Source organism: Oryctolagus cuniculus, chromosome 11, assembly GCF_964237555.1.
Source record: "Oryctolagus cuniculus chromosome 11, mOryCun1.1, whole genome shotgun sequence".
Taxonomy (NCBI): domain Eukaryota; kingdom Metazoa; phylum Chordata; class Mammalia; order Lagomorpha; family Leporidae; genus Oryctolagus; species Oryctolagus cuniculus.
This window is the reverse complement of record NC_091442.1, coordinates 38,348,151-38,373,652: the sequence shown is the minus strand read 5'-3', so window position 1 is coordinate 38,373,652 and position 25,502 is coordinate 38,348,151. Positions and strand designations below refer to the sequence as shown.

Below are 25,502 nucleotides of genomic sequence, written 5' to 3'. Positions count from 1 at the left end.
TGACTCCACCAAAGTAGGATAATGACTTGTTTAAGAGAATCTTCCCTTGACTGTTGTAGAAGACGTTGATCAAATCTCCTAAGATGGTTGTAGGTTGAGTAGAGAGGCAGCGGCTTAAAATATAACCACTAAATAAAGGCTTTGAGACTTTTAAAATTAAATTGTGTGCTTGTGGTTTTTCTAGAAACCACACAAGAGTAGTCACTATGGTGGTCTTAGAAGATGTTCAAATGAGAGTGTAAGTGATAGGAAATCTCAGCTGCTACTTAGATTGTGATTAGCATAGGAAGGAATTATGTAACTTTTAAATATCTTTTTCTTTAACTTTCTTGTTTTGAAATCTTCAAGCTAAATGTACTTGGTTTTTTAAAGCGATAAAGTCATAAGAGTATTGGCTTTATAAAGACAGTTTACTTTACAAGCTGGTAGTTTTTCAGAAGTGTTAACCTCAAGGGTCCTGCCTGTATTGCTCAGGGAATTAGCGAGAAAGCAGAGAATTTCAGCTACAAGGCCACTTTTTCGTTCTGGAGGAAGTCCTGGAAGAGCTGCCCAGATCATGCTCTTCTGGCTGCTGTTCCTAGCGTGGTCCACCACGGTGGTGCTACCCCGTGAGATGAACAGATGCCTGCCACTTCCTAAAGAGGCTTCTGGGGTCACTACGTCCATCACCACCAATTTCTGTTGGGTTGTGACAGGCTCTAGTGCAAGAACTGAGTGATCCTTTGATATTCTGTCTCCTGGAGGTATGACTGTCAGACGTGATCTCTCTTTGGCTTGGACCCAGCCATAATTCTGGAAACGAAATGGATTGTTCACACAGTGAACATTGTGTGCTCTGGGAACCTAGAAGAAATTGCCTTCTTTGGGCAGCCCCATGTGTAGAACCAAGTTAAGAGTGTTCTCCTGAGCCTGGTGTTGTGCACTAATGGGTTAAGATGATGAAAAACCTAAAGGTGTTCTTGAGGGCCCAGTGTGCGACCCCTCATCTCAGCATCCACTTGCTTAAAACAACATTAATTATTGTGAGGAGCCGATCATTATAAGAACAGTCCTGCTTCTGTTACTAAAGTTGAAGAGAAGAAAGTGTTCTTGAATCTCTGCATTTCTTTTTTCCCCTGTCTTGATAAATACTGATCTATTGTTTGCTAACATAAGATTGTATAACTATTCTAATAAAGAAATAAATTCTATTTTTTTGGTCCTATGGCATAAAACATTTTGCTCACTTAAAGCAAAATTATGAAATAGAAAAAACCAAGAAGAATCTTATTATGGCAAATTAGTCTGATTGTCTTTTTAACCAAACTGGTCACTTGAGATAATTTCTATATTTCTATGCACACAAGCATAGTCTTGAAATGTGTGCTTCAGTCACTTATCCACTCAGCAAACATTTCCTGAGTGTGCCTCCATCAAGTTCTTTGACAGATATAGGGGGTATTGAGGTGTAAGGCAAGTTCCTGCCTCTGAGTGAGTTTCAGTTATAGTGACCTAAACACTCAAAAATAAACCAAAACCATGAGTTATACTGCTGAGAAATGCTCAGATGGGTGCTATTGAATCCAAGGGAGCTTCAAGGTTAAATGGGTGACTTAATCAAGATCTTTGCTTCAGAAACAGCCTATATATATATATATATATATATATATATATATATATATATATATTCCTTCATATATATATATGAAGGAATCACAGTAAAGGAGGTGCACACAGCAAGGAATGAACAGAGATTATCCAAAATGGATATGGCTGCTGTTTGTTTCATATATCATTTTCAGGCATTATTCTCATTAGTTCCCACTGATGGTAGAAGTGGTTTGCTAATTAAATAGTTGTGAAAGCATCTTAAGTTCTTCTGCTTAAGAGTGTCTACCCTCAAACTAGAAGTCGTTACCTAATAGCCCATCTAAAACATACACTTCTTCATTTTTAGTTGCATAAAAGGCTATCAGGAAAAGCACCTGGCTCCTGGCTTCAGATCAGCGCGATGTGCTGGCCACAGCGCGCTGGCCACAGCGGCCATTGGAGGGTGAACCAACGGCAAAAGGAAGACCTTTCTCTCTGTCTCTCTCTCACTGTCCACTCTGCCTGTCAAAAAAAAAAAGGCTATCAATGCTATCTTAGATTGGCTAACTCACCAGCTGCATCTAACAACCTCAATCCATGGGTTTGAACTCACAGGGCGCAGTCCTTAGGAAAAGCTTGTTTAGAGAAATAGAATTAGAGAGGATTAACTGAAGGTTGTGTAGTCCCTATGTTCTTACAGACTTCCAATATTTATCCCTAGATTAAACCAGATAAACCCCCATACCAAAAAAAAAAAAAGGAATTACTGGCTGACAGCATCCTGGCTCCTTATGGATTAGCATTTACTGTCTTCCACTTGCGCTTCTGGCCCCAGCCTCTTTGGAGTGGTGTCGTAATACTCAGCTCTACAAGACTCCGTGTTGTGTAGCTGGTTCTGCGTGAAGAACTACAAGAATAATGGCTGCCTGGCCAAAGCTCCAGGAATGATTGGTCTCTGAGCAGTTGGTTTGCTATGATCCTGTGCACCACATCAGCCACCTACCTGATCCTGGCTACCAGAGGATGGAGAGACAGGGCAACAGTCTTCTTCCAGTCTTCCAGGGTTGGTACTGAACTCTTAGGCTAGTATTTTTTTTTTTTTATTTTAAGATTTTATTTGAGGGGTAGAGTTACAGATAGCGAGAGGGAGAGACAGAGAGAAAGGTCTTCCATCCACTGGTTCATTCCCTAAGTGGCCGCAGTGGCCAGAGCTGGGCCAATCTGAAGCCAGGAGCCAGTAGCTTCTTCCGGGTCTTCCAAACAGGTGCAGGGGCCTAAGTGCTTTGGCCATCTTCTACTGCTTTCCCAGTCCTTAGAAGAGAGCTGGATCAGAAGAGGAACAGCTGGGACTCAAACTGACACCCATATGGGATGCGGGCATCGCAGACAGAGTTTTAACCTACTGCACCACAGCATTATCCCTAGGCTAGATTTTGTGTTAGCCTTACACCTGCGCTCATTTTATAAATTCTTATTTTTCCTTTTTCTCACTTCTTCACTTTAGGTAATTGAAATGTGAATTTCTGTAAGCTACTTAAATCCCTTAAGGATTAAATAGACATGAATTAAATATTCTCAGTTGCTTTGAATATTTATAGGACAACATGTAGATAAATTTTTCGTTTTCAGATGACTGGAATATGCTCAATATTCACATTGAAAACCATTACCATTTTGTATACTAGTGCTATGCCAGGCATCTGGCAGCTGCTCATAAAAGGTCCTGGAGCCATGTGAACAGATAGGATCTTTCCATACCCAACTGTTACCTTCCTCACATTCTGTGGATGCTCAGAAGTCAAGTAACAATGTGATGCACTACTGTTTCCGCCACCTTTCTTGGACATGGGAGGACACCGCTGGCACCTCTGATGTTCTCCTGTCTCCTCTGCAGACTCACATTTCAAGACTCCCTCCCGGTGCAGTGGCAGGACAGTCGGTGGCCATCGAAGGTGGGGTTTGCCGCCTGGAAAGCCCAGTGAACTGACTGCTCAGGCTGAGAAGGAAGCAACCGAAAGCCGTTTCAGAACCTGAGCTTTTGGGGTTTTTAACTGAAGTGGGGTGTTTTATCTTCGTTATTTTATAATTCCGATAGCAACCTCGTGTTCCGCTCGAGACACAAGTGCTGCTGTAGTTCACGCTTAGTGACGCATGGGCCTCTAGCAGGTGAGCGGGAATGTGTGTGTGTGTGTATGTGTGTGCAGTGTGTGTACTTGCTTCTCCCCTGATGAAATAGAGACTCCTCATTGTGTAACCTAAGACCAGGAATGATACAATTGTCTTTACAAAATATGTGCTTTAACTGTTTACAAGTAAAATCTGAAATTGCAGAAAACTTTTTTTATTTCATAAAGAGGTACCAACTGTCTTTGATGTAATGTGTCTGAAATGAAGAGTAAACCTACTTGTTTAAATGATTTGACAGTGGTAGTGCTCCATTTAAAAGCAGTAATAAGTAATAAGGTGTTTTTATTTGTTAACCAGTTTAAGTGGAGCCAGTGGTAACTTAAACTGTTCTCATCCCTCATATGGGGCATTTTTCTTTAACAAAGAATGGTTTCAGTGAAACAATCTAGCAGAGAATTAAGCTCAGAATGTTTTTAAATAATAGTCTTATTGATAAAGTTTGTACTTCTTTCCTCGAGCTTTTCTAAGCTTAAATATTGCATAGTTATGAGCTATATGTACTATATTATGAATGAATATGTAAAGAGAACATACAGTAATGCACAGTCCTTAATTTGTGTATAATGGAATGCTGTTTACAATGTAACACTGTAAATAAGAAAGCAAAGTTTATGAGAAAATTCAATATTACCTTTGTTTCTTGTTTAAATATATTTTTAAGATAAAGGCACAAAAATAAAAGAAGCATATTACTGGGTATAGAGTGTGACTTCTGTTCTCAGACTAATAAATTATCTTTTGAATCCTAGGTCATTGACTTTCTTTTAAAATTTTTTTGAAAAGACTTCTTCTAGAAATCTTGCCATTAATCCATTTCGCTGTTCTGATGATTCAAAATCCAGTCTTATATCCAGACAGGAGCAAGATGAAAGTTGAACTTAGTACACGATTGAATGGTCAATTTGGAAATCCCAAACATTTCAATTTCAATCTGATAAAAGTAACAAAAGAAAGAAGTAAGAATATTTTGTTTGGAAAAATTGTGGTGGTTGCTAAAAGCTGGATGGTTTCAGTAGATAAATTGGTTCTAAATGCTATATTTAGGGACTCTGGAGCCACATAAGAAAACCAAGACTTTCCTTTTGATTTTTTTTATGTAAGAAGTGGTTATCAAGAAGATACTAAAGATAGACTTACTTGGGGGGAAGAAGTTCCCCTGCACTATATAATCATGGCTCTGGGCAGTAACTGATAAAGCACCATATGAAATTATACACTTGACATTGATGTATGACCAAATTATAAAGGAAAAGCAACCAAAATGGAGTGGGTGTAAATATGAATGATTTGAGAGTTGCTGATTTATATTCCTCCTACAGGCAATTACATTTCTCTCGCGGTGTCTTGTAGACAGGTTGGTGCCATGGTATCTGTTTCTCATTCCTAATGAGACTGAAAACTTAGGAAGAGATGGGCTGGCTGATGGGGAGACTTTGGCTTCAAAAACTTTCAAAGACTTGTTACCTGTCGGCAGGGTTTCTTCAGGAACTGGACTGGATCATATAAAACTATCAGGACACTTCGGAGTCTGAAAATACTCTGACCTATTTCACCAGGAATGCCATCTCTTTCATCTCCTTTTGATTTTATTCCATTCATGTTTAAAAGTTTGAGCTTGTTAAAGATGACTTTTATGAAGAGTTTAAAAACTGGTCAGTATAAAAGCACAGCCACTCTAAGTACAGCTTGGCAAGACTTTATTCTCCAAATTTCTAAATACCTTTTTGTTTGTTTGAGAAGTATCGTGAAGCCAAGAGGCAAAAGAACAAACAACAACAACCGTGATGATATTTAGAATCGTGGAGATTAAAATGCAATGAATTATATAAGTTCCTCCATCGTAAGATCAGATGTTAAAGATCAGATACTGCAACCAGAGGATACTACTGATGGATGTAAAATCAACTTCATTTTACTCAAAAGTAGGAGATGTAGAAACGGGTAGGAAGATAATCGTCTTCTCTGTTTGGCTTATATCACCAAGATTCTGTATCTGTATTATAAGGTCCCCCCTTTTAACATGGTTGATGCTATCTGTATGGCTACATTTGATTGCTTTTTTGTTGTTTTTTTAAATAAATACTTAATTCATATTTAATATTTTAAATAAATAAATGTTTATTTATTTGCAAGGCAGAGTTACCAAGAGAGAGGGGTGAGATAGAGAGATCTTCCACCCACTGTTTCACTCCACAAATGTCCGCAATGGCCAGAGCTGGGCCATTCCGAAGCCAGGAGCAAGCAGCTTCTAGGCCTCTGGCATGGGTACAGGGGTCCAAGTACTTGTCCCATCTTCCACAGCTTTCCCAGACACATTTGCAGGAAGCTGGATCAGAAGTGGAGCAGCCAGGACTTGAACCAGCACCTGTATGGGATGCTGGTGCTGCAAATGGTGGCTTAACCTGCTACGCCACAGTACTGGCCCCTTGATTGCTTTTTTAAGAGCTGAGATTGGGTATCTGTTCTCGTGAGTATAATTAAGCCTGTTCTGGATTCTTTACTCTTCCCCAGTCTAGGTTTAGAAACAGGACATCTTCAGGGCTTTGTGAGGAAGCAGGGGGTATGTATTGTCCTTCAAGGCACATGTAGTGCTTTTGCTGACCGAGGACACACGGTGGCCTGGTCAAGGCTTTGTTGTTAGCACTTTGTCTCTTTTATTAGCTCTGCCGCTTCTACCTACCCTTGGTGTATCTGCCTGTGACAGACCCTTTCTTGTCTTTTAATTGCCACTTCTAAATGTAAATTTGAATTCAGATCTCAACATCTGTTATGATTGTATACAAAATGTATAGATGAGCCCTAAATGTTTTGTATTTGGTAAAGTGAATGAATGTTGGTTTATGTGTTTGGGAACATCTCTTTGTACTACTTAAACACATTTTTGCCTAATTCCTAGTTCTCTTCTGTATTTGAGAGTGATAACATTGCATACCAGTTCCCTGAAGATAATCAGAATTACTCTGGATTGAGGGAGAGAGTGAAGAAGGGATGATCTGGAGAAGCACTGGCTTTATTCTGAATTTGGAATTGTGTTGTGCAGTCTCTTAAAATTAAAAAAAAATTATTTATGAGACAGAGAGATACACACACACACACACACGAAAGAGAGAGGGAGATATCATCCAGAAGTTCATTCCCCACACGCCCACAACACTGGGCCAAAGCCAGGAGCTGAGAACTCAATTCACTCTCAATGCAAAAGTAATCCATGCTTTTGAAAAATTGGAATATACATGAAAAAAAATTAACTCTTTCCAGAACTATGGAAAGCTGCTCAGATCAGAGTGATTTCAACATCGAAAGCTGCTCTGTTTCTGTGCACCATGAGGTGAAAGTGCTGAAAATCAGTACTTCTGTGAATCAGCTCCACACAAAGGAAGAAGAGAAATTGGCGAGCAAAGAGACTCGCTCCCTTGTACTTGGGTGGGAACATCCGAAGGTATATGTTTTACACTGTTTATCAGAGATTTCACTCAGGAGTTCAGATATGCTGTCCCCTGAGGTGGCTGGTTATTACTACGCCTTGTAGAGGCCTTCTTCCCTTTCTTTTACCCTTCTCAATTCCTCTGTCTTTATTTCCTGGACTGACCTCCCAGATGAACTGCTTGTGCTGAACTCCTTGTTTTGGTTGGTTGTGGGGGTACTTAAGTGGAATTCCACGTAGTATTGGCCATAAAGCTCTGGTGAGCTCGCCAATCTGTGTACCCTACTGGGGCCTGTCCTCCTCTGACAGGCTCCTGGTGAACCATTTTCAGTGGTAACATCTGATTGTGCTTTTCCCCAAGTGGTAAGGCTGAATCTGCCACAGAAGTCTGTGACGTTTACAACCAACTCAAGGTTAACAGGCACCAGACTGCTGGAAGAGACCAGAAAAAAGCACATCGTGACTTTAAGAGATTTGAAGAGACTGAAAGAGTGTGTGGCAGTGTCCCATGTCACAAACAGCACCGGGATGCCCATCTCCACAATGCCATCTCAAGCCTGGGCGTCCATAACATAAGTGTATCACGATTAACTTTTTAAAATGCATCCCAGCATTTTTCTTAAAACCAAATGTGTATAAATTCAAACACATCAACTGTATTCTAAATAAATTCTGTCAACATTAAAACATCGAGTTGCTTTGTGCTATGAAGCCCTCTCCCTGCACAACTGAAGATCTCAGTGGTTAGTCCTGAGTGGAAGACCTCCATAGGAAGTCTAGACGGTAGCCGCTTCTCTCTCCCAAGAAATTAACTGGCCCAAGAAAAGTTGGAGCCCACAGGAAATGAACCCCTCTGTGTATGGTTAATTTGTTTTACTTTGGTTCTATTCTTAACTTTCCCAGAAGCTGATTAACCAGGGGAAGGAGGTATGGGTGAGTGAATGGAATGAACTATAAGTGGGAATGAATGGCAGCTTGGCAACATAAAATTAATCCTTGTATATTAATATTTGTTCTGGAACATTAAGAATTTTTAAGGAATACACTGCCTTTCCCCAACACTTCATTTGGGTTCAAGTCCACAGTTAGTCCAGATGTCTATGATCAGATGTCTATGATCACAGGCCGACCAAATTGACCAGGCAGTTTTTCATTTCCACACGCTGCTGTCTTGAAAGTGTATGGCCACAGGAAGGATTAAATCTAAAATTGGCAAGGGCTGCTCTCCAAGGCGACACACTCAGCTTCCAGAACACCAGCAGCCAAGCCCAAGGTGGTTCACCGTGACCAGTTGTGGAAAGCTGGGAAGGGAAAGTGAGCTCAGTGGTTTCTCCTTTACGTGGTGCAACCACCAAAGCCCTGAAATCACAGTGTGCAAAACCAGAAACACTGAGGAGGGTTTCTCTGCCTTGAACTGCCAGGGAATTTCTCTGATTGTCAACAGAGCTTCAGAAGCTGGAAAGAAAAATGTCATAACAATTCTTTTAAACTCTGCTGTCACTATTATGTTGTACTTCCAAAGAATTACCCTTATGAGGTGACAGGCAAGTCACTCTGATCTGACTATTACAGACTGCATAAATAAGATGAAATGTTACACTGTACTCCATAAATACATGCAATTACTGTGTGTCGGTTAAATATATATATATACATATATATATAACTAGATTCACAATTTTTAGCTAATAAGCTATTAAGAAAGCATTGTTTTCACTTCTAAGCAATGTGTTGGAAAATATATTTTAATAGAGGAAAACAAATATATTAGTCCTGTCCTTAGAATCCAAATGAAAGCAAAACATTTAAAGAACTAAGTGACTCCTAAAATGGCTTTTTTTCTGGCCTTGGATAACCTAGTAATAGAGGATGTCCTCTAATAGATTAAGACTGACATGTTCTCTTTTCCATGTATAAGAGGTAAGATTTTAATTTTCCCACCCAAGTTCTTCCCCTAAACCTCTTGACTAGCTCTCTTCACATCTGGTTAATGATAACTCCACCCTTCTGAGTGCTGTGGCCAAAACTCTTGAGGTCATCTGTTTCGTGTATTTATGGCTCAGTCACAAATCAGCCCAAACCTTAGTGGCTTCAACAACTACTTTAGTTGCCCGTAGTTCTGTGAACTGCTCAGGCTTCCCTCCGTGGTTTTTCTGCTGCCCTTGCTGGTAGACACTGATGTGCTGTGCTTGGCTGGAAGGTGAGCTGGGGGCTGGGCTCAGCGGGGACACAGGGATGTCTGAGCTCCCTTCTTTCTCCATGTAGTCTCCACATGTGTGTAGAGGCCATCTCTACACATGCAGCTTAAGGCCCTTAGGAGCACAAAAACAAAAGCTGCTGGCCTTTTTAAGATTTCCATTGAGACTGGTCTGTCATCACTTTTACCACATTTAATGCTAAGTCACCTGGTTCAGCCCAGATTCAAGAGGAGGGGACTGCATAAGGCCATTCATATCAGAGGCAAGACTTGTTGGGGGCCGCTAATCTGACATCTGTGGATCTTTACTTTTTTCTCTTGCCCTACAACAAACCCAACAACAGATCCCACTGGCTCGCCTTCAAAGTGTATCCTGATTTTAACAGTGGCTTGCCACCATCTAGATAGTCTTTGACCTGAGTTCTTACAATATGCTCTTCTCTATTCTACCTGTTTCCACTCTCGCCCTGACAGGCAGTCATCCACTGGCAGCCTGCAGGAGTAAACTCATGGCATCCCTCTGCTCCAAGCCTTCTGGCACACCTTACAGGCCTTGGGACGGGCTCCCCCTTGTTTTCTGACGCATGCCCTACTCTTTGCCTTGCCCAGGCTGCTGCAGTCATCCTTGCTTCCTTGCTGTTTCTGTGCAGCCCAGACATCCTCCCGTCTCAGAACCATTACATGTGCTTTCGCCTCCCTCCTTGGAAAGCACTTCTCCATGAGCTTGCTCCTTCCTCATCTCCTCAACTCTTTACGTGAATGATACCTTCCTAGTAAGTCTGTCCCTGTGTATCCGCCTCACCACAATCCTCCCAGCACTCCAGAGCCCCCTTCTGCTGTATTTTTTCCCTGGAACTTAGCATTTCCTAATCTACCGTAGGTCTGAGAACATTACTCTGGTGTAAGTGCCTCCATTTCAAAGTAAGCTCCTGAAAACGGGTTTCTGTGTCATTCAGTCAGTACCTGCAGCCGGGTCTCCTGGGTGCTTGGCACTGAGTTGTCCCTCAATAAATGTCTGCTCGCCGCAGAAATGAAGGTTCTTCATGGTGACGTGGAAGAGACAGTGTGAAGGTGTGTATCAGTTTCTTGTTGCTGACATAACAAATTACTATGAATTCATCAGCTTAGGACAACACAAATTTATATCTCACAGTTCTGCAAGTCTGCAGTCTGGAAGGCCTGCTTGGTTTCTCTGCCCTAGCTCCCACAAGCCAAAGTCAAAATCAAAATCAAGGGGTTGACGGGGCTGCATTCCTTTTGGGAAGCACTAGGGGAGGATTTGTTTCCAAATCATTCACATTGGTAGATATGCAGTTCTGTAAGGTTGTAGGGCTGAGATCCCCATCTCCCTGCGGGCTGTGCTAAGGGTTATTTTAAGCTTTGAACTACATTCCTTGGCTCCTGGTCCTTTTCTCCACTCCATCTGTAAAATCAGGAGTGCCTCGATAGAGGCATTCTGATGCTCCGTGTCTCTGACTCATCTCCTTGTGCCTCATCTTTCCTATTCATGTCTTCTGATTACAGTACTAGAAAAGGTTCTTCATTTTGAAAGGCTCTTGTGGTTATATTGGACCCATCTGCAAAACCCAAGCTAATCTCCCTGTTTCAGCGTCTATAACCTTCATCGCATATGCAAAGCATCTTTTGCATGTAAGCAACATATTCACAAGTTCTGGAAATCAGAGAAAGGGCATCTTTGAGTTCCTTTATTCCTCCCTTCAGGAGCAGTGGCAGTTCAATGAACTGAGGGCAGGATATCAGGTGCTGGCCCTGGTCCTACTACTAACTTCCCCCATGGCCTTGAATAAGTCCCCCTTTCTAGGGTCATGTTTCCACATGTGACAAATGAAGAGTATTGGGTTAGATCAAAAATTCTTTAAAAAAAAAAATACGGTTCCCTTAAAAAAATACGAGTCTGGGCCAGCGCCATGGCTCACTTGGCTAATCCTCCACCTGCTGTGCTGGCACCCTGGGTTCTAGTCCCAGTTTGGGCTCTGGGTACTAGTCCTGGTTGCTCCTCTTCCAGTCCAGCTCTCTGGTGTGGCCCGGGAGGGCAGCGGAGGAGGATTGCCCAAGTGCTTGGGTCCCTGTACCCGCATGGGAGACTGGGAGGAAGCACCCGGCTCCTGGCTTCAGATCGGCGCAACGCCGGCCATAGTGGCCATTAGGGGAGTGAACCAGCGGAAGGAAGACCTTTCCCTCTGTCTCTCTCTCACTGTCTATAACCTTTCTCTCTCTCTCTCTCTCTAACTCTGCCTGGCAAAGAAAAAAGAAGAGAAAAAAAATATGGGGTCTGGTAAAGTGGAGTCCACAGTGAAATGCAGCTAGAATTTTCTGGAGAAGATGCCCTCATTTGTGCCTTCCACCTGCTGTGGGGTGCTCTGTGTTTTGGGTTAAGAAAATGCCTAAAACTTTAATGTACTATTGAACTAGTTACCTCAAATATTGCTGGGACAATTTGGCAATACCTATCAAAATTACATGTTCATTTGCCCTCTAACTCAGCAACATCCTTCTTGGAGTTTATCTTAAAAATATAGTTACATACATTGAGGCCAGCACTGTGGCACAGTGGGTTAAAGCCCCAGCCTGCAGTACTGGCATCCCATATGGGCTCTGGTTCGAGTCCTGACTGCTCCTTTTCTGATCCAGCTCTCTGCCATGGCCTGGGAAAGCAGTAGAAGATGGCCCAAGTCCTTGGGCCCCTGCACCTGCGTGGGAGACTCAGAAGAAGCTCCTGGTTCCTGGCTTCGGATCAGCTCAGCTATGGCCATTGCGGTCATTTGGGGAGTGAACCAGTGGAATGGAAGACCTCTCTCTCTCTGGCTCTACCTCTCTCTCTAACTCTGTCTTTCAAATAAGTAAAAAAAATTTTTTAAGTATATATTTATACACATACAAAAATGATATATATACACGGATATTTGTGGTAGCATATTTGTAGTAGATTATTGAGGATAACCCATACTCATTATATAGTATGGAAATGAACTATTGTTTATTCATGCTGTGGAATAGTATACAGCTGTTCAAAAAGAGGGTGAGGGGCGAGTGTTTGATGTAGAAGTTAAGTTGCCACTTGAGATACCTGCATCCTGCTTGAGACACCTGCCTGGTTCTGATTCTGGCTACTCCACTTTTTATCCAGTTTTGTGCTAATGTGCACCCTGGAAAGTAGCAGTGAGTTCCTGCCACCCACAGTGGAGACCCAGAATGAGTTCTGGGCTCCTGGTTTTGGCCTGGTGCAGTCCCAGCTATTGGGGGTATTTGGTGAGTGAACCAGGGGATGAAAGACCTCTCACTCTCTAGTTCTCCCTTTCTCTGCCTTTCAGATAAGAAAAATTATGTAAAATTTTTTAAAAACAGCGTGAGTCGTCTCTGCTGGCATTGAAAGAGCTTCAGGATGTATTAAGTGGAAAAAGCAAGCAAATATTTGTCTTTAGGATAAGGATTAGGACAAAGGCTAGGCATTTTTAATTAATTGTGCTATGTGAAGTAATTCCTTAATCAAATACAAGGGAAAAAGTTGTCATCTTTAGGGGTCATGATTCTCAGGGATGAGAAATGGAGTGGCAGAAGGGTGGTATGGGAGCAAAGTTGTCAGTGTAACTGACCCCTGTGCTGTAGTGTCGGGAAGGCCTCTTGCTCTTGGATCTGTGTGTAATAGGTGGCCAATGTGGAACATTGGTTTTTAAATTGGCAACTTTATTTTGGCAAGTAAGTGCATTAAAAAGACAAAGCTAGCATAGTTTATCTCTGCCATTTTATTACACTTGATCTTAGCCAAAAGGCCGAGAAGCGATATCTCTGCCATTTTATTAAAGAAAAGTGTATAATTATTTTGAGTATACCTATTTATGGGTGTGATAATTCAATACATGTACTCAATATGTGATGATTAATCAGGTTAGTGAGCATTTCCATTCACTGTGTGATGTTAAACATTTTTAATATATTTATGTATTTATTTATTTAAAAGGCAGAGTGGCAGAGACAGAGACGTTTTATTTGCTGGCTAATTCCCTAGTTGGCCACAATAGCCTAGCCCAGGCCAGGCTGAAGCCAGCTACGGGAACTCCATCCAGGTCTTTCATGTGGATAGCTGGGACTCAAGTACTTGAGACATCATCTGCTGCTTTCCAGGTGTACCAACAGGAAGCTAGGTGAGAAGTAAGTGGCTTGGACTTGAACCAGGAGTCATAAGTGGTGGCTTAAGTTGCTGCACCTTTAAAAAAATGTATTATTTAATTATTTATTTGAAAGGCAGAGTTACAGTGAGAGAGAGAAGGAGAGACAGATATTCTATCCGCTGGTTCATTCCTCAAATGGCCTCAATAACTGGAGCTGTGCTAATCCAAAGTCAGGAGCCAGGAGCTTCTTCTGGGTCTCCCATTAGGCAATTTCCACTGCTTTCCAAGGCACATTAGCAGGGAGCTGTATAGGAAGTGGAGCAGCCAGGACTCATACACCCATATGGGATGCCATCATTGCAGGCAGCAGCTTTACCCTCTGAGCCACAGCACTGGCCCCAGTGCCTTTCTGGTAATATCTATTCTAAGGTGAGGGGACATCTTATTGTGTTTGTTTTTTTTACATTCCCCTGATAGAGGTATTGAACATTTATTCATATGTTTATTGGATATTCATCCTCTTCTGAGAAGTATCTATTCAGATCCTTTGTCATTTCCTAATAATTTTGAATTATTTTTTTTCTATTGCGTTGCTTGAATTAGTTGTATATTCTCGTTATTAATCCTTTATTTTGAGAAAATTATGTAAATATTTTCTCACATTTTGTCAATGTTGTCTTCACTCTGCTGATTATTTTCTTTGTGGTGCAGCAGCTTCTTAGATATAATACCGTTTGTCTATTTTTACTTTGATTGGCTGTGATTTTGGCATCTTATCCAAAAAAATCTTTACCTCCACCATTGTCTTGAGGTGTTTCCTATATGTTTTGATCTAATTTCAAGTCTTACACTTAGGTCCTTGATGCTTTGTGTTGATTTTTCTATATGCTATGAGATGTACGTCCAGTTCTACCAGTGTCAATTATTGAAGACAATTTTCTTTTTCCAGTGTACATTCTTGGCACGTTTTTCAAAAATCACTTGTCTGTACGTATGTGAATTACTTTCTGTGTTCTCTATTCTGTTCCATTGGTTTCTGTGCCAGTACTATGCTGTCTTAATTATGGCTTTGAAGTCAGAAACCGATGCCTCCAGCTTTTCTTTTTTCACTTATGATTGTTCTGGTTATTCTGGTTTTTTTTTCTATTCACATATGAATATTTTAGAATTTTTTTATTTCTGTAAAGAATGTCATTAGTATTTTGATGAGCCTTGCATTGAATCTGTAGAACGTTTTGAGTAGTATTGTCATTTGAACAATTTAAATTTTTCCAACTCATGAACATGGAATACCTTTCCATTTCTGTGTGTGTGTGTATGTGTGTGTGTCTTCTGTAATTTCTTTCATTAGTATTTTACAGTTTTCACTGTAGAGATCATTGACATCTTTAGTTAAATTTATTCCTAAATATACGTTTTTTGTAACCATCGTGACAGGGATTGCTTTCTTGATTTCTCTTTGAGCAAGTACATTACTCGTATAAAAATGTAACTTTTGTATGTTGATTTTTCTATTATCAAACTTTACTGAATTGATTTATCAATTCTGACAGGTGTTTTGTGGAGTATTTAGGTATTTTTATGTATAAAATTCTGTCATTTGTAAACATAGGTGTTTTGATTCTCTCTTTACCATTTGCATGCCCTTAATTTCTTCCTTGATTAACTGCCCTTGCAAAGATTCCCAATACCATATTGAATAAGAAAGGTGAAAGCTTGAAGCATTTGGGTGAGTTTTAAAATTTGTGTTCAGACCTCATTCTGTCCACTTGGCCCTGCCCAAATCAAATACCTGAGCCAAACTCAGATCTTTTCCAGAGCAAGGAGTGGATCCAGAGTTACTGACCAAGAACTCCCCCTCCACCTTCATGCCTGGGCCATACTTTGCATGTTTTACATTAACATTTCACTTGATTCATATTTACAGTGAAGCGGCCAGAGGAAAATGAGTCTAAAAACATGAAACTCTGTGTTTTTTATTTCTTGCTGCAATAATAAATGAAACACCAAATCTCAAAGTTTTAATGTGATAAAGCATTTTTATACATAAGAAATCTAAATGGTAGCCATTCTATAAACAGTGATCGGGAACTCAAGCTTGTTCTATCATGTGTAGGACTTGACATGAGAGGAAAGGATTAAGACCATATGCAATGTAGCATGAGATGTGAATAGGAGCATCAGCGTGTGCTTTTGTTTGGAGCTCATTGACTAAGTGTCTTCCATCTCTTGTGTACTTTTCTATCCTGTGTTATAAGGATGTTGATTTTTTTTTTTTTTTGACAGGCAGAGTTAATAGTGAGAGAGACATGGAAAAAGGTTTTCTTTTTCCATTGGTTCACTCCCCAAATGGCCGCCATGGCTGGTGTGCTGCGCCCATCCGAAGCCAGGAGCCAGGTGCCTCTCCTGGTCTCCCATGGGGTGCAGGGCCCAAGCACTTGGGCCATCCTCCACTGCCTTCCTGGGCCACAGCAGAGAGCTGGACTGGAAGAGGAGCAACTGGGACAGAATCCGGCGCCCCAACTGGGACTAGAACCCAGGGTGCCAGCACCGCAGGTGGAGGATTAGCCAAGTGAGCCATGGCACCGGCCAGATGTTGATTATTTTTTTTTAAAGATTTATTTTACTTGAAAGGCTAAGTTACAGAGAGAGGGAGGAAGGAGAAAGGGAGGGAGGTAGAGAGAGAGAAAGAGAGACAGAGACAGAGACAAAGAGAAAGGAAGAGAAAATGTCTCCCCTCCTTTGGTTTACCACCTCAAAAGGCCACAACAGCTGCGACTGGGTCAGGCCAAAGCCAGAATCCAGGAACTCTATCCACATCTCCACCATGGGAGACAGGGGCCCAAGCACTTGGGCCATCTTCTGCTGCTTTCCCGAATAGATTAACAGGGAGCTGGATCAGAAGTGGAGCAGCCAGGACTCCAGCGGTGCTCAAATGGGATGCCGGTATTGTAGCTGTGACATAACCTGCTGTGCCACAATGCCAGCCCCAAGGATGTTGATTTGTAAAGTTGGTGTCTTTAAATGGCAAAGCTAGAAAAGACAACAAAGATAATTCAATGAATACTGAAACTTACATTAAACAAATCAGAGGTTTTGATGTGCCCCAAATCAGACTGACAAACAGCGGAGCTTTATGGACTACAACCATCTCTAGCACTTGATAGTCATATAAACACAGATGTTTCTCATTATAAAAGTTCATTTGATGTTTACCCTTCTCCACCTCATGAAATTAAGGAGTTGAGTTTGTATAGTGTCGTAACAATATATTTATTTTCTAATTCAGCCGCACATTTGATGCAGGAGCCCCAACTGCAGGGTTACTGGAAAATGGCCATCCAGTTTCTGCTTGTAAGGTTCTAAAGATGGAAAATTTCCTGCTTAGAAGACAGTCCATGCCACTTAAAAATAATTCTAGTGAACAAGATGTTGCTTATATGTATTTAAAAAATGGCCACTTCGTAACTTCCACCCCCTGGTTTTCCATTTTGGAGCTACATAGAATGTCTTCCTTATTTCAGGATGGCAGATCCACAGTTCTACCATCCTCACTGTTGAGACCAGGGCAGACTTTATGTTCTAAACATGGATATTTCTTACAGAGCTAGGGTTTCTCTTCACAGTTTTCAATGCAACACTTTAAACAGTGGGTATAGGGGCCAGCACTATGTCATAGCAGGTAAAGCTGCTGCCTGCAGTGTTGGCATCCCATATGGGCACTGGTTCAAGTCCTGGCTGCTCCAGTTCCAAATTCAGCTCCCTGCTAATGCACCTGGGAAAGCATTGGAGGATGGCCCAAGTCTTTGGGCCCCTGCCCCCAATGTGGGAGACCCGGAAGAAGCTTCAGGCTCCTGGCTTTGGATTGGCCCAGGTCCAGCCATTGATGGCCATTTGGGGAGTGAACCAGTAAATGAAAAACGTCCCTCTCTTTGCCTCTGCCTTTCTGTAACTCTGTCTTTCAAGTAAAATAAATAAATCTTTTTAAAAAAATCTATCAGTGTTGATACCCTAAGCTAAATCTGTGTACTATTTGTGTTCTTGGCCATCTTCTATGTGACAATCACTTTATTTAAAATAGTACAAAAATAATCAAATACTTAGGAATAAACTTAATGAAAGATATTTAAGAGGTTTTAAGAAAGTTATAAAGAGTAATTAAGAGAAATTAAAGAAAGCCTAATGAGGGATATACCATGTACATAGAAGACTCAAAGTTGTAAAGCTACCACTTATCAGTTTATATATTGAGTGCAGACCCAATAAAACTCTGCTATTCTTGTCTGTGCTAAAATTGACAAGTTCATTTGAAAATGTATACTGAAATACAAAAGGCCAATAATAGCCAAGACATTCTTGAAGAACAATGATGCACAGACTTACATTATTAAATGTCAGTATTTACTCGATATTATATTAACAAGACTGTACTTATTGGGGATGATGTTGTGGGGCAGTGGATTAAGCTACTGCAGCATCCCATATCAGAGTGCCAGTTCCTGTCCTGGTTCTGCGGCTGATCTAGCTTCCTGCTAGTGCAGCTGGGAAGGCAGTGGAAGATGGCCTGAGTGCTTGGACCCTGCCACCCATGTGAGAAGCCAGGATGGAGTTCTTCGTTCCTGACTTTGGCCTGGACCAGTCCTGGCTGTTGTAGCCATTTGGGGACTGAATCAGTGAATGGAAATTCATTCTTCCTCCCTCTCTCCCTCTCCCTCTCCCCCTCTCCCTCTCCCTCTTCCTCTCCCTCTTCTACTCCCTCTCTCTCCCTCTTTTTCTAGTGATACACCTTTCAAATTAACAAATCTTAAAAACTTTTTTGAAAAGTAATTTAAAAAACCTGTATTTCTTTATATTAGCACAAAGATAGAAATATAAGCAGATAAAAAAAATAACAGAAAGTACCGAATCCTAGCCACTAGACCACCAGGGAGCAGTATACTAAATTGATTTTCTGTATATAGAAATAATTGAAAATGAATCTTGATGTGAATGAGATGGGAGAGAGAGCAGGAGATGGGAGAGTTGTGGGTGAGAGGGAAGTTTGGGGGGGGGGGGCATTGTAATCCAAAAGCTGTACTTTGGAAATTTATATTTATTAAATAAAAGTTAAAAAAAAATAACAGAAGATCCAAGATGGTTGACTAGTGAGAAGCCACACTGACCTCAGCTACAGAAAGATCCCAGAAAAACAAAGGAAGGATCATGTTCTCAGGGGACTGATAAAGTGAAGTTTTCAGGGGAGAAGTGACAGAACAAAAAAGAGCCCCCATGGGACAGCGAGGAAAGAGGAAATAAATACCACCATCACATCTACTCAGCCATTTCCTAGCTGGGAAACACCATCTTCCTAAGACAAGGTAGGAGTAACTTGGCTGTGGCACCTGAGCTGCAGTACCCCACCACTAGAAGCTTTACTTGTGGCAGAATTCCACTATCCCCATTGACTTCAGGTCCAGCCTGACTGGGGTCTAAGCAACTACTTTGCTCTAAAAAGTGAAGCCACATTGCCTCCTGCCCCTCTCCACCAAAAAAAGTGCCAGACTCAGTTGACTATGGTAGAGTTGTGGCTGAAATCTCTTCCTACTTAGCAGACAGCAAACAGTCATGATGTTGCCAGAAGCAACCAGAGCCAGAGCGAGGGCAGTGTACAGGGTGGAGAGCAGACCCCCTGCATCCTGCCAACTGTGGGAGTTTTGGGCACTCACACTGCATGATTCAGAGCAGGGTTCTCTCAGCTTCTTGGGGTGAGCATCAGTTGTAACTCATAAAAAATACAGATCAACCTGAAGAAGTTCCCTCTGTACCTCCTAGCTTTCAGTGCTGGGAGCCCTGAAGACAAATCCTGATGTTACTGTTGCCCATGTGAGAGCCGGGGACAATTCCATCTGTGCCTTGCAGATCCAAAACTGTTCGTGTTTGTATTGCAATCTTTGGAGTAACTCACACTCACTCATGGTAACTGGAATGCTCTATTTGCATCACTCTGCTTCAGGCAGGTGGCTACCACTATCCCCAACACCTAGCTCCCACCTTGCGAGATCTGGATAATGACCCAACTCTATCCTGCAACACCAGGACTGTAACCATCAGTACTAACTTCCTCAAACCGACCGGAGTCTACCTGGTGGGAGCTAGGAAAGAACCTGCCTGCGTGCCACCTCTCTAGATCCCTGGCTGCCAGGGCAAATCTCCTGTATACTTTCAGTCACCCTACAGGACTGGAGCAGGATTCAGTTCACATCTTTCATTCCTGAGTCTAGGGCTTTTGGTAAATTAAGCTCCAGCAGCAGTTGCACTCTCCCAACAGGACTTGGGGAAGGGACCATCCACATCACACAGTCCTAGAGCCACAGCTATTGGTGCCACAAAACCCAGCATCACTCGGGGTTGCCAGTGGTACAAAGAGATAGTCTCCTTTGTGTCCATCAGCACCAAAAATGAAGAAAAAAAGAAGCCCAGGTGATCACCATTCCTAGTGAAACTGACACTCAACTCTCTGGGGAGACTAAGATACACACAATAAGAAACCCAACTGCACCTCAAAATCACACTTCTGCCCCCTACAAACTGTTGCAGACTAGAACATCATATCCTTTACAGATGCAACTGACATAGATTAAAGCAAAAGCAACCACTCAGGTTAAACTTCTGGGCTTACCTAGAACCAAAGCTAAAGAAGAACGCAAAGTGATACCCTGGGTTCCATCTAAACAATAAACTTTTTTTTTTTTGACAGGCAGAGTGGACAGTGAGAGAGAGACAGAGAGAAAGGTCTTCCTTTGCCGTTGGTTCACCCTCCAATAGCCGCTGTGGCCGGCGCACCGTGCTGATCCGAAGGCAGGAGCCAGGTGCTTCTCCTGGTCTTCCATGGGGTGCAGGGCCCAAGGACTTGGGCCATACTCCACTGCACTCCCTGGTCACAGCAGAGAGCTGGCCTGGAAGAGGGGCAACCGGGACAGAATCCGGTGCCCCAACCGGGACTAGAACCCAGTGTGCTGGTGCTGCAAGGTGGAGGATTAGCCTACTGAACTGCGGTGCCGGCTAACAATAAACTTTTTCAAATAAAACCTACTTCATAAAGAAGAAGGGACTACACACCAGATGTGTGCAGACATCAATATAGGGACATAGGAAGCAAAGTTAGCATGACACTTCAAAAGAATACAGTAGTTCTCCAGAAACAGATCCTGATTTGAAGGGTATCTATGAATTCCATAAATGGAATACATAATAATGATTATAAGGAGATTCAGTGAAGTGCAAGGGAATACAGAGATACTGCTTAAAGAAATAAAGAAATAGGTGACATTAATTAAAAATTCACTAAGGACTTGGAAATTACTAAGAAGAACCAAACAGAAATTTTGGAGATAAAAACTTCAGTTAGCAGAATAGACCACGTAGAGGAAAGAATTTCTGATCTGGAAGACAAAACTTCTGAAACAAACCAATTAGACAAAAATAAAGAGGAAAGAATTAAAAAGAATGAATAACACCTATGCAAAACATGGGACACCATTAAGAAACCAAATATTTGAGTTATAGGTATTCCTGTAGGAAAAGAGAAGGAAAAAGTGTTGAGAAACCTTCTGAATTAAATAATAGCTAAAAACTTACCAACTCTTAAAACTAAGGAGGACATCCAGATACAGGAAGCTTGAAGGACCTCAGCCAAAAAAGATCTTCTCCAAGGCATATTGAAGTCAAATTGTTAAAAGTTAAGGACTACGAGAGAATCCTAAAGACAGAGAAAAACAAGTGGCATACCAAGGAAAATCACTTAAATTAACAGCAGGTTTCTCAGCAGAAACTATATGGGCCAGAAGAGTCAGATGATATATTTTAAGTATTAAAAGGAAAAAAGCTTCCAATTAAAACTAATATCCAGTGAATCTATCCTTTTGAAATGAGAAATACAGCATTTCCCAAATAAACAAAAACTGAGAGAATTCATCATCATCAAACCAGCCTTAGAAGAAATTCTGAAGGAACTCTTAGATTAGAAGTAAACATCATGTAAACATAAGACACTACTAACTAAATTCACTAACAGCACAGGTACAATCAGTAACCTGATTGTCAACAAAACGACAGAAGTTAGTTCTTATCTACCATTATTGAAATACATTGAAAGTAAATGGATTAGATTCCCTTGTTAAAAGATTTAGGTTGACTGAATGGATAAAAAAACCAAGACCCAATTATATACTGCCTACAAGAAACTCATTTCATGAATAAAGATACACATTGACTGAAAGTGAAGGTCTGGGAAAAAAAAATCAGGAAAATTGAAACCAAAATAAGCAGGAGTAGTTTTACTCACATCAGATAAAACAGACTTTAAAGCAAAAACTGTAAAAGGAGACAAGGAATGACATTATGAGTTGACAAAAGGACTGAGCAAGAAGATAGAACAATCACAAATATATACACTAACACAAGACCACCCAAATAATTACATCAAATACTATCAGATGTAAAGGGAGATATAGATTCCAATAAAATGATAATGGGGGACTTGAGCATCCCACTGTCATCAGTGGATAGATAATCTAGACAGAAAATTAACAATGATACATCAGAGTAGAACCGTACTATTGAAAGAATAGATCTAACAGAGATTTCCAGAACATTTCACTCAACAGCTACCGAGTGTACATTCTTCTCATCAGCACGTGGAACATCGTCTAAGATGGATCATATATTAGAATACAAATTTAGTCTCAGTAAACTTAAAAAGGTTGAAATCATACCATATATGTACTCAACAAGGATTAAACCAGAAATTAACAACAAAAAGCAATAAATCATATTTGGAAACGGAGAATAAACAACAGGCTACTGAATAACCAATAGATCATTGAAGAAATTAAAAATAAAAACTTCCTTGAAAAAAGGAAATTGAAAACCCAGCATACCAAAAACCTGTAGGGTACAGCAAAAGCAGAATTGAGGGGATTCTGTGGCATGAAGGCTTACATTTGAAAAAGAGAAAGGTCTCAGATAAATGACCTAATGATATATCTCCAGGACTTAGAAAAACTAGAACAAACCCAAAATTTCCAGGAGGTAAGAAATAAGGGTCAGGGCAAAAGTAAATGAAACAACAAAAATAACAACAACAACAACAAAAAAAACTCAAAAATCAGCAAAACACAAAGCTTATTTTTTGAGAGGATAAACAAAATAAACAAAGCTTCAACCAGATTAACAAAAGAAAAAAAAATCAGATGAATAAAATTAGAGATGAAATAAGAGACATTACAACTGACACCACTGTAATACAAAGGATTGTAATATATTACTATAAACAACTACACACTAACAAATTGGAAAACCTCAAAGAAATTGATGAATTTCTGGGTACATATAACCTACCAAGGTTAAATCAAGAAGATAGAGAAAAATCTAAACAGACCCATAATAAGCATTGAGATTGAAGCAGCAATTGAAAGTCTTCCATCAGGGTAAAGTCCAGGACCTGATGGCTTTACTAGTGACTTCTACAAAGCATTTTAAAAGGAATTAACTCTAAGACTTTTCAAACTATTCCAAAATATTGAACAGGATGGAACTCTACTGAACTCTTTTGATGAGGCTAGCATCACTCTGATACCAAAACTGAACAAAGACACAGCAGGAAAACTGCAGATCTGTGTCCTTGATGAGCATAGTTGCAGAAATTCCCAACAAAATACCAGCACACTGAATCCAAAACCACATGAAAAAGATCATACATTGTGACCAAGTGGGGTTTATCCCAGAGATGTAAGGATGGTTCAATATTTGGAAGTCAATAAACACCATAAATCACATCAACAGAAAGAAGAAGAATCTGTATAGATGTGGAGAACATATTTGATAAGATTCAGCATCCTTCATGATAAAAACCTTCCACAAATTAGGCATAGAAGGAATAATCCTCAAAATTATAAAGGCTATGTATGATAAACCAGCAGCCAATATCAATATGAACAGGGAAAAGCTGAAATCATTTCCTTTCAGATCTGGAACAGGATGTCCACTTTTACCACTCTTACTCATTATGGGATTGGAAATATTAGCACAAGCAATCAGTGAGGAGAAAGAAATAAGGAGCATCACAATTGGGAAGGAGCAATTAAAAATGTCCATGTTTGCAAATGACATGATGTTGTAGATGGGAATACCTAAACACTCCACTGAAAAAAACTGTTAGAACTGATAAACCAATTTAGTAAGTTGCAAGTTATAAAATAAACATGTAAAAATAGTAGCTTCTTATTTACTAGTGATGAACTTGCTGAAAGAGAAATCAAGAAAGAAATTCCATTCACAATAGCCATGAAAAATCAATATTTAGGAATAAATTTAGCCAAAGATATGAAAGATCTCTACAATGAAAATTACAAAACATTGATGAAAGAAATCATCAAGGCCACAAAGAAAGGAAAGATATTCCTTGATCATGGATTGGAAGAATTAATATAACTAAAATGTCTATACTACCTAAAGCAATTTACAGATTCAGTGCAATCTATATTAAAATATCAGTGACATCCCTTACAGGATTAGAAAAAACAATCGTGAAATTCATACGGATTCACAAAAGAGATGGAATAACAAAGGTGATCCTGCAGGGGGAGGGGGGGGGAGAAGCTGGAGGCATCACAATACTAGACTTCAAAGCATACTACAGGCCAGCGCCGCGGCTCACTAGGCTAATCCTCCGCCTTGCGGCGCCGACACACCGGGTTCTAGTCCCGGTCGGGGTTCTGGATTCTGTCCCGGTTGCCCCTCTTCCAGGCCAGCTCTCTGCTGTGGCCCGGGAGTGCAGTGGAGGATGGCCCAAGTCCTTGGGTCCTGCACCCCATGGGAGAACAGGATAAGTACCTGGCTCCTGCCATCAGATCAGCGTGGTGCGCCGGCTGCAGCGTGCCGGCCGTGGCGGCCATTGGAGGGTGAACCAACGGCAAAGGAAGACCTTTCTCTCTGTCTCTCTCTCTCACTGTCCACTCTGCCTGTCAAAAAAAAAAAAAAAAAAGCATACTACAAAGCTATAGTAATTAAAACAGCATGGTGCTGGCATAGAAACTGACACATAGATCAGTGGAGCAGAATAGAAAGCCCAGAAATGAACCCACATACATACAGCCAGCTGGTTTTTTACTAAGGTGCCCAGGCTATACCATGGACTAATGATAATCTCTTCAATAAAAAGTGCTGACAAAACTGGATGTATATATGCAGAAGAATGAAATTAGTTCCCTACCTTTCACCATACAAAAAAACCCAGCTGAAGGTGGATAAATGACCTAAATTTAAGACCTAAGACTATGAATTGTCTGCAAGAAAATGTAGAGGAAACACTTCAAGACATTGGTGTGGGTGCTGACTTCTTGGATAAGACCCCTAAAGTGAGGCAACAAAAGCAAAACTAGGTAAATGGAATTTTATGAAACTCAGAAACTTCTGCACAGCAAAGGAATAGAGTGAGAAGACATCCAATAGAATGGGAAAAAATATTTGCAAGCTACCTATCCGACAAAGGATTAATATCCAGAATATATCAGCAACTCAGAAAACTCAACAAGCAAAAATAACCAATCCAGTTAACAAATGGGTTAGGCTCCTCAGTAGGCATTTCTCCAAAGAAGAAATACAAATGGCCAACAAATAGCTGAAAACAAAAATGCTCAGCATCACTAGCCATCAGGGAAATGCAAATGAAACCACAATGAGATAGCCCCTCTCCCCTGTTAGAATGGCTGTTGTCCAAAAGACAGTGATGAATGTTGGTGAGCATATGGAGAAAACAGAATTCTTATATAGTGTTTTTTTTTTTCTTAAAAAACTGGGAATGGACCTGCCTTATGATTCATCAATTTCGCTACTGGATATATACTCAAAAAACATGAATACTTTGTATCAAAGGGATACTTCCACCACCATGTTTACAGCAGCACTGTTCACAGTAAACCCAGTTAGGGAATCAGCTGAGGTGTCCAGCATCAGA

At 40.8% G+C, this 25,502-nt stretch overlaps 1 protein-coding gene across 18 annotated transcripts in view; it reads left to right on the top strand.

Annotated features, from left to right (window-relative positions):
- Positions 1-25,502, top strand: part of TASP1 (taspase 1) — a 504,811-nt gene that overhangs the window by 245,271 nt on the left and 234,038 nt on the right. For 7 of the 18 annotated variants that reach the window (XR_011380008.1, XR_011380010.1, XM_070052099.1 and 4 more), the window contains one exon: positions 3,464-4,455. The exons of the other annotated variants lie outside the window; for them this stretch is intronic. Coding sequence is in view for 5 of the 7 variants with exons in the window: in XM_070052098.1 (XP_069908199.1) it covers positions 3,464-3,556 (93 nt within the window). In the remaining 2 variants the exon portion in view is untranslated. Of the gene's footprint in view, positions 1-3,463; positions 4,456-25,502 lie in introns of those variants that run through there. 18 annotated transcript variants of the gene reach the window in all.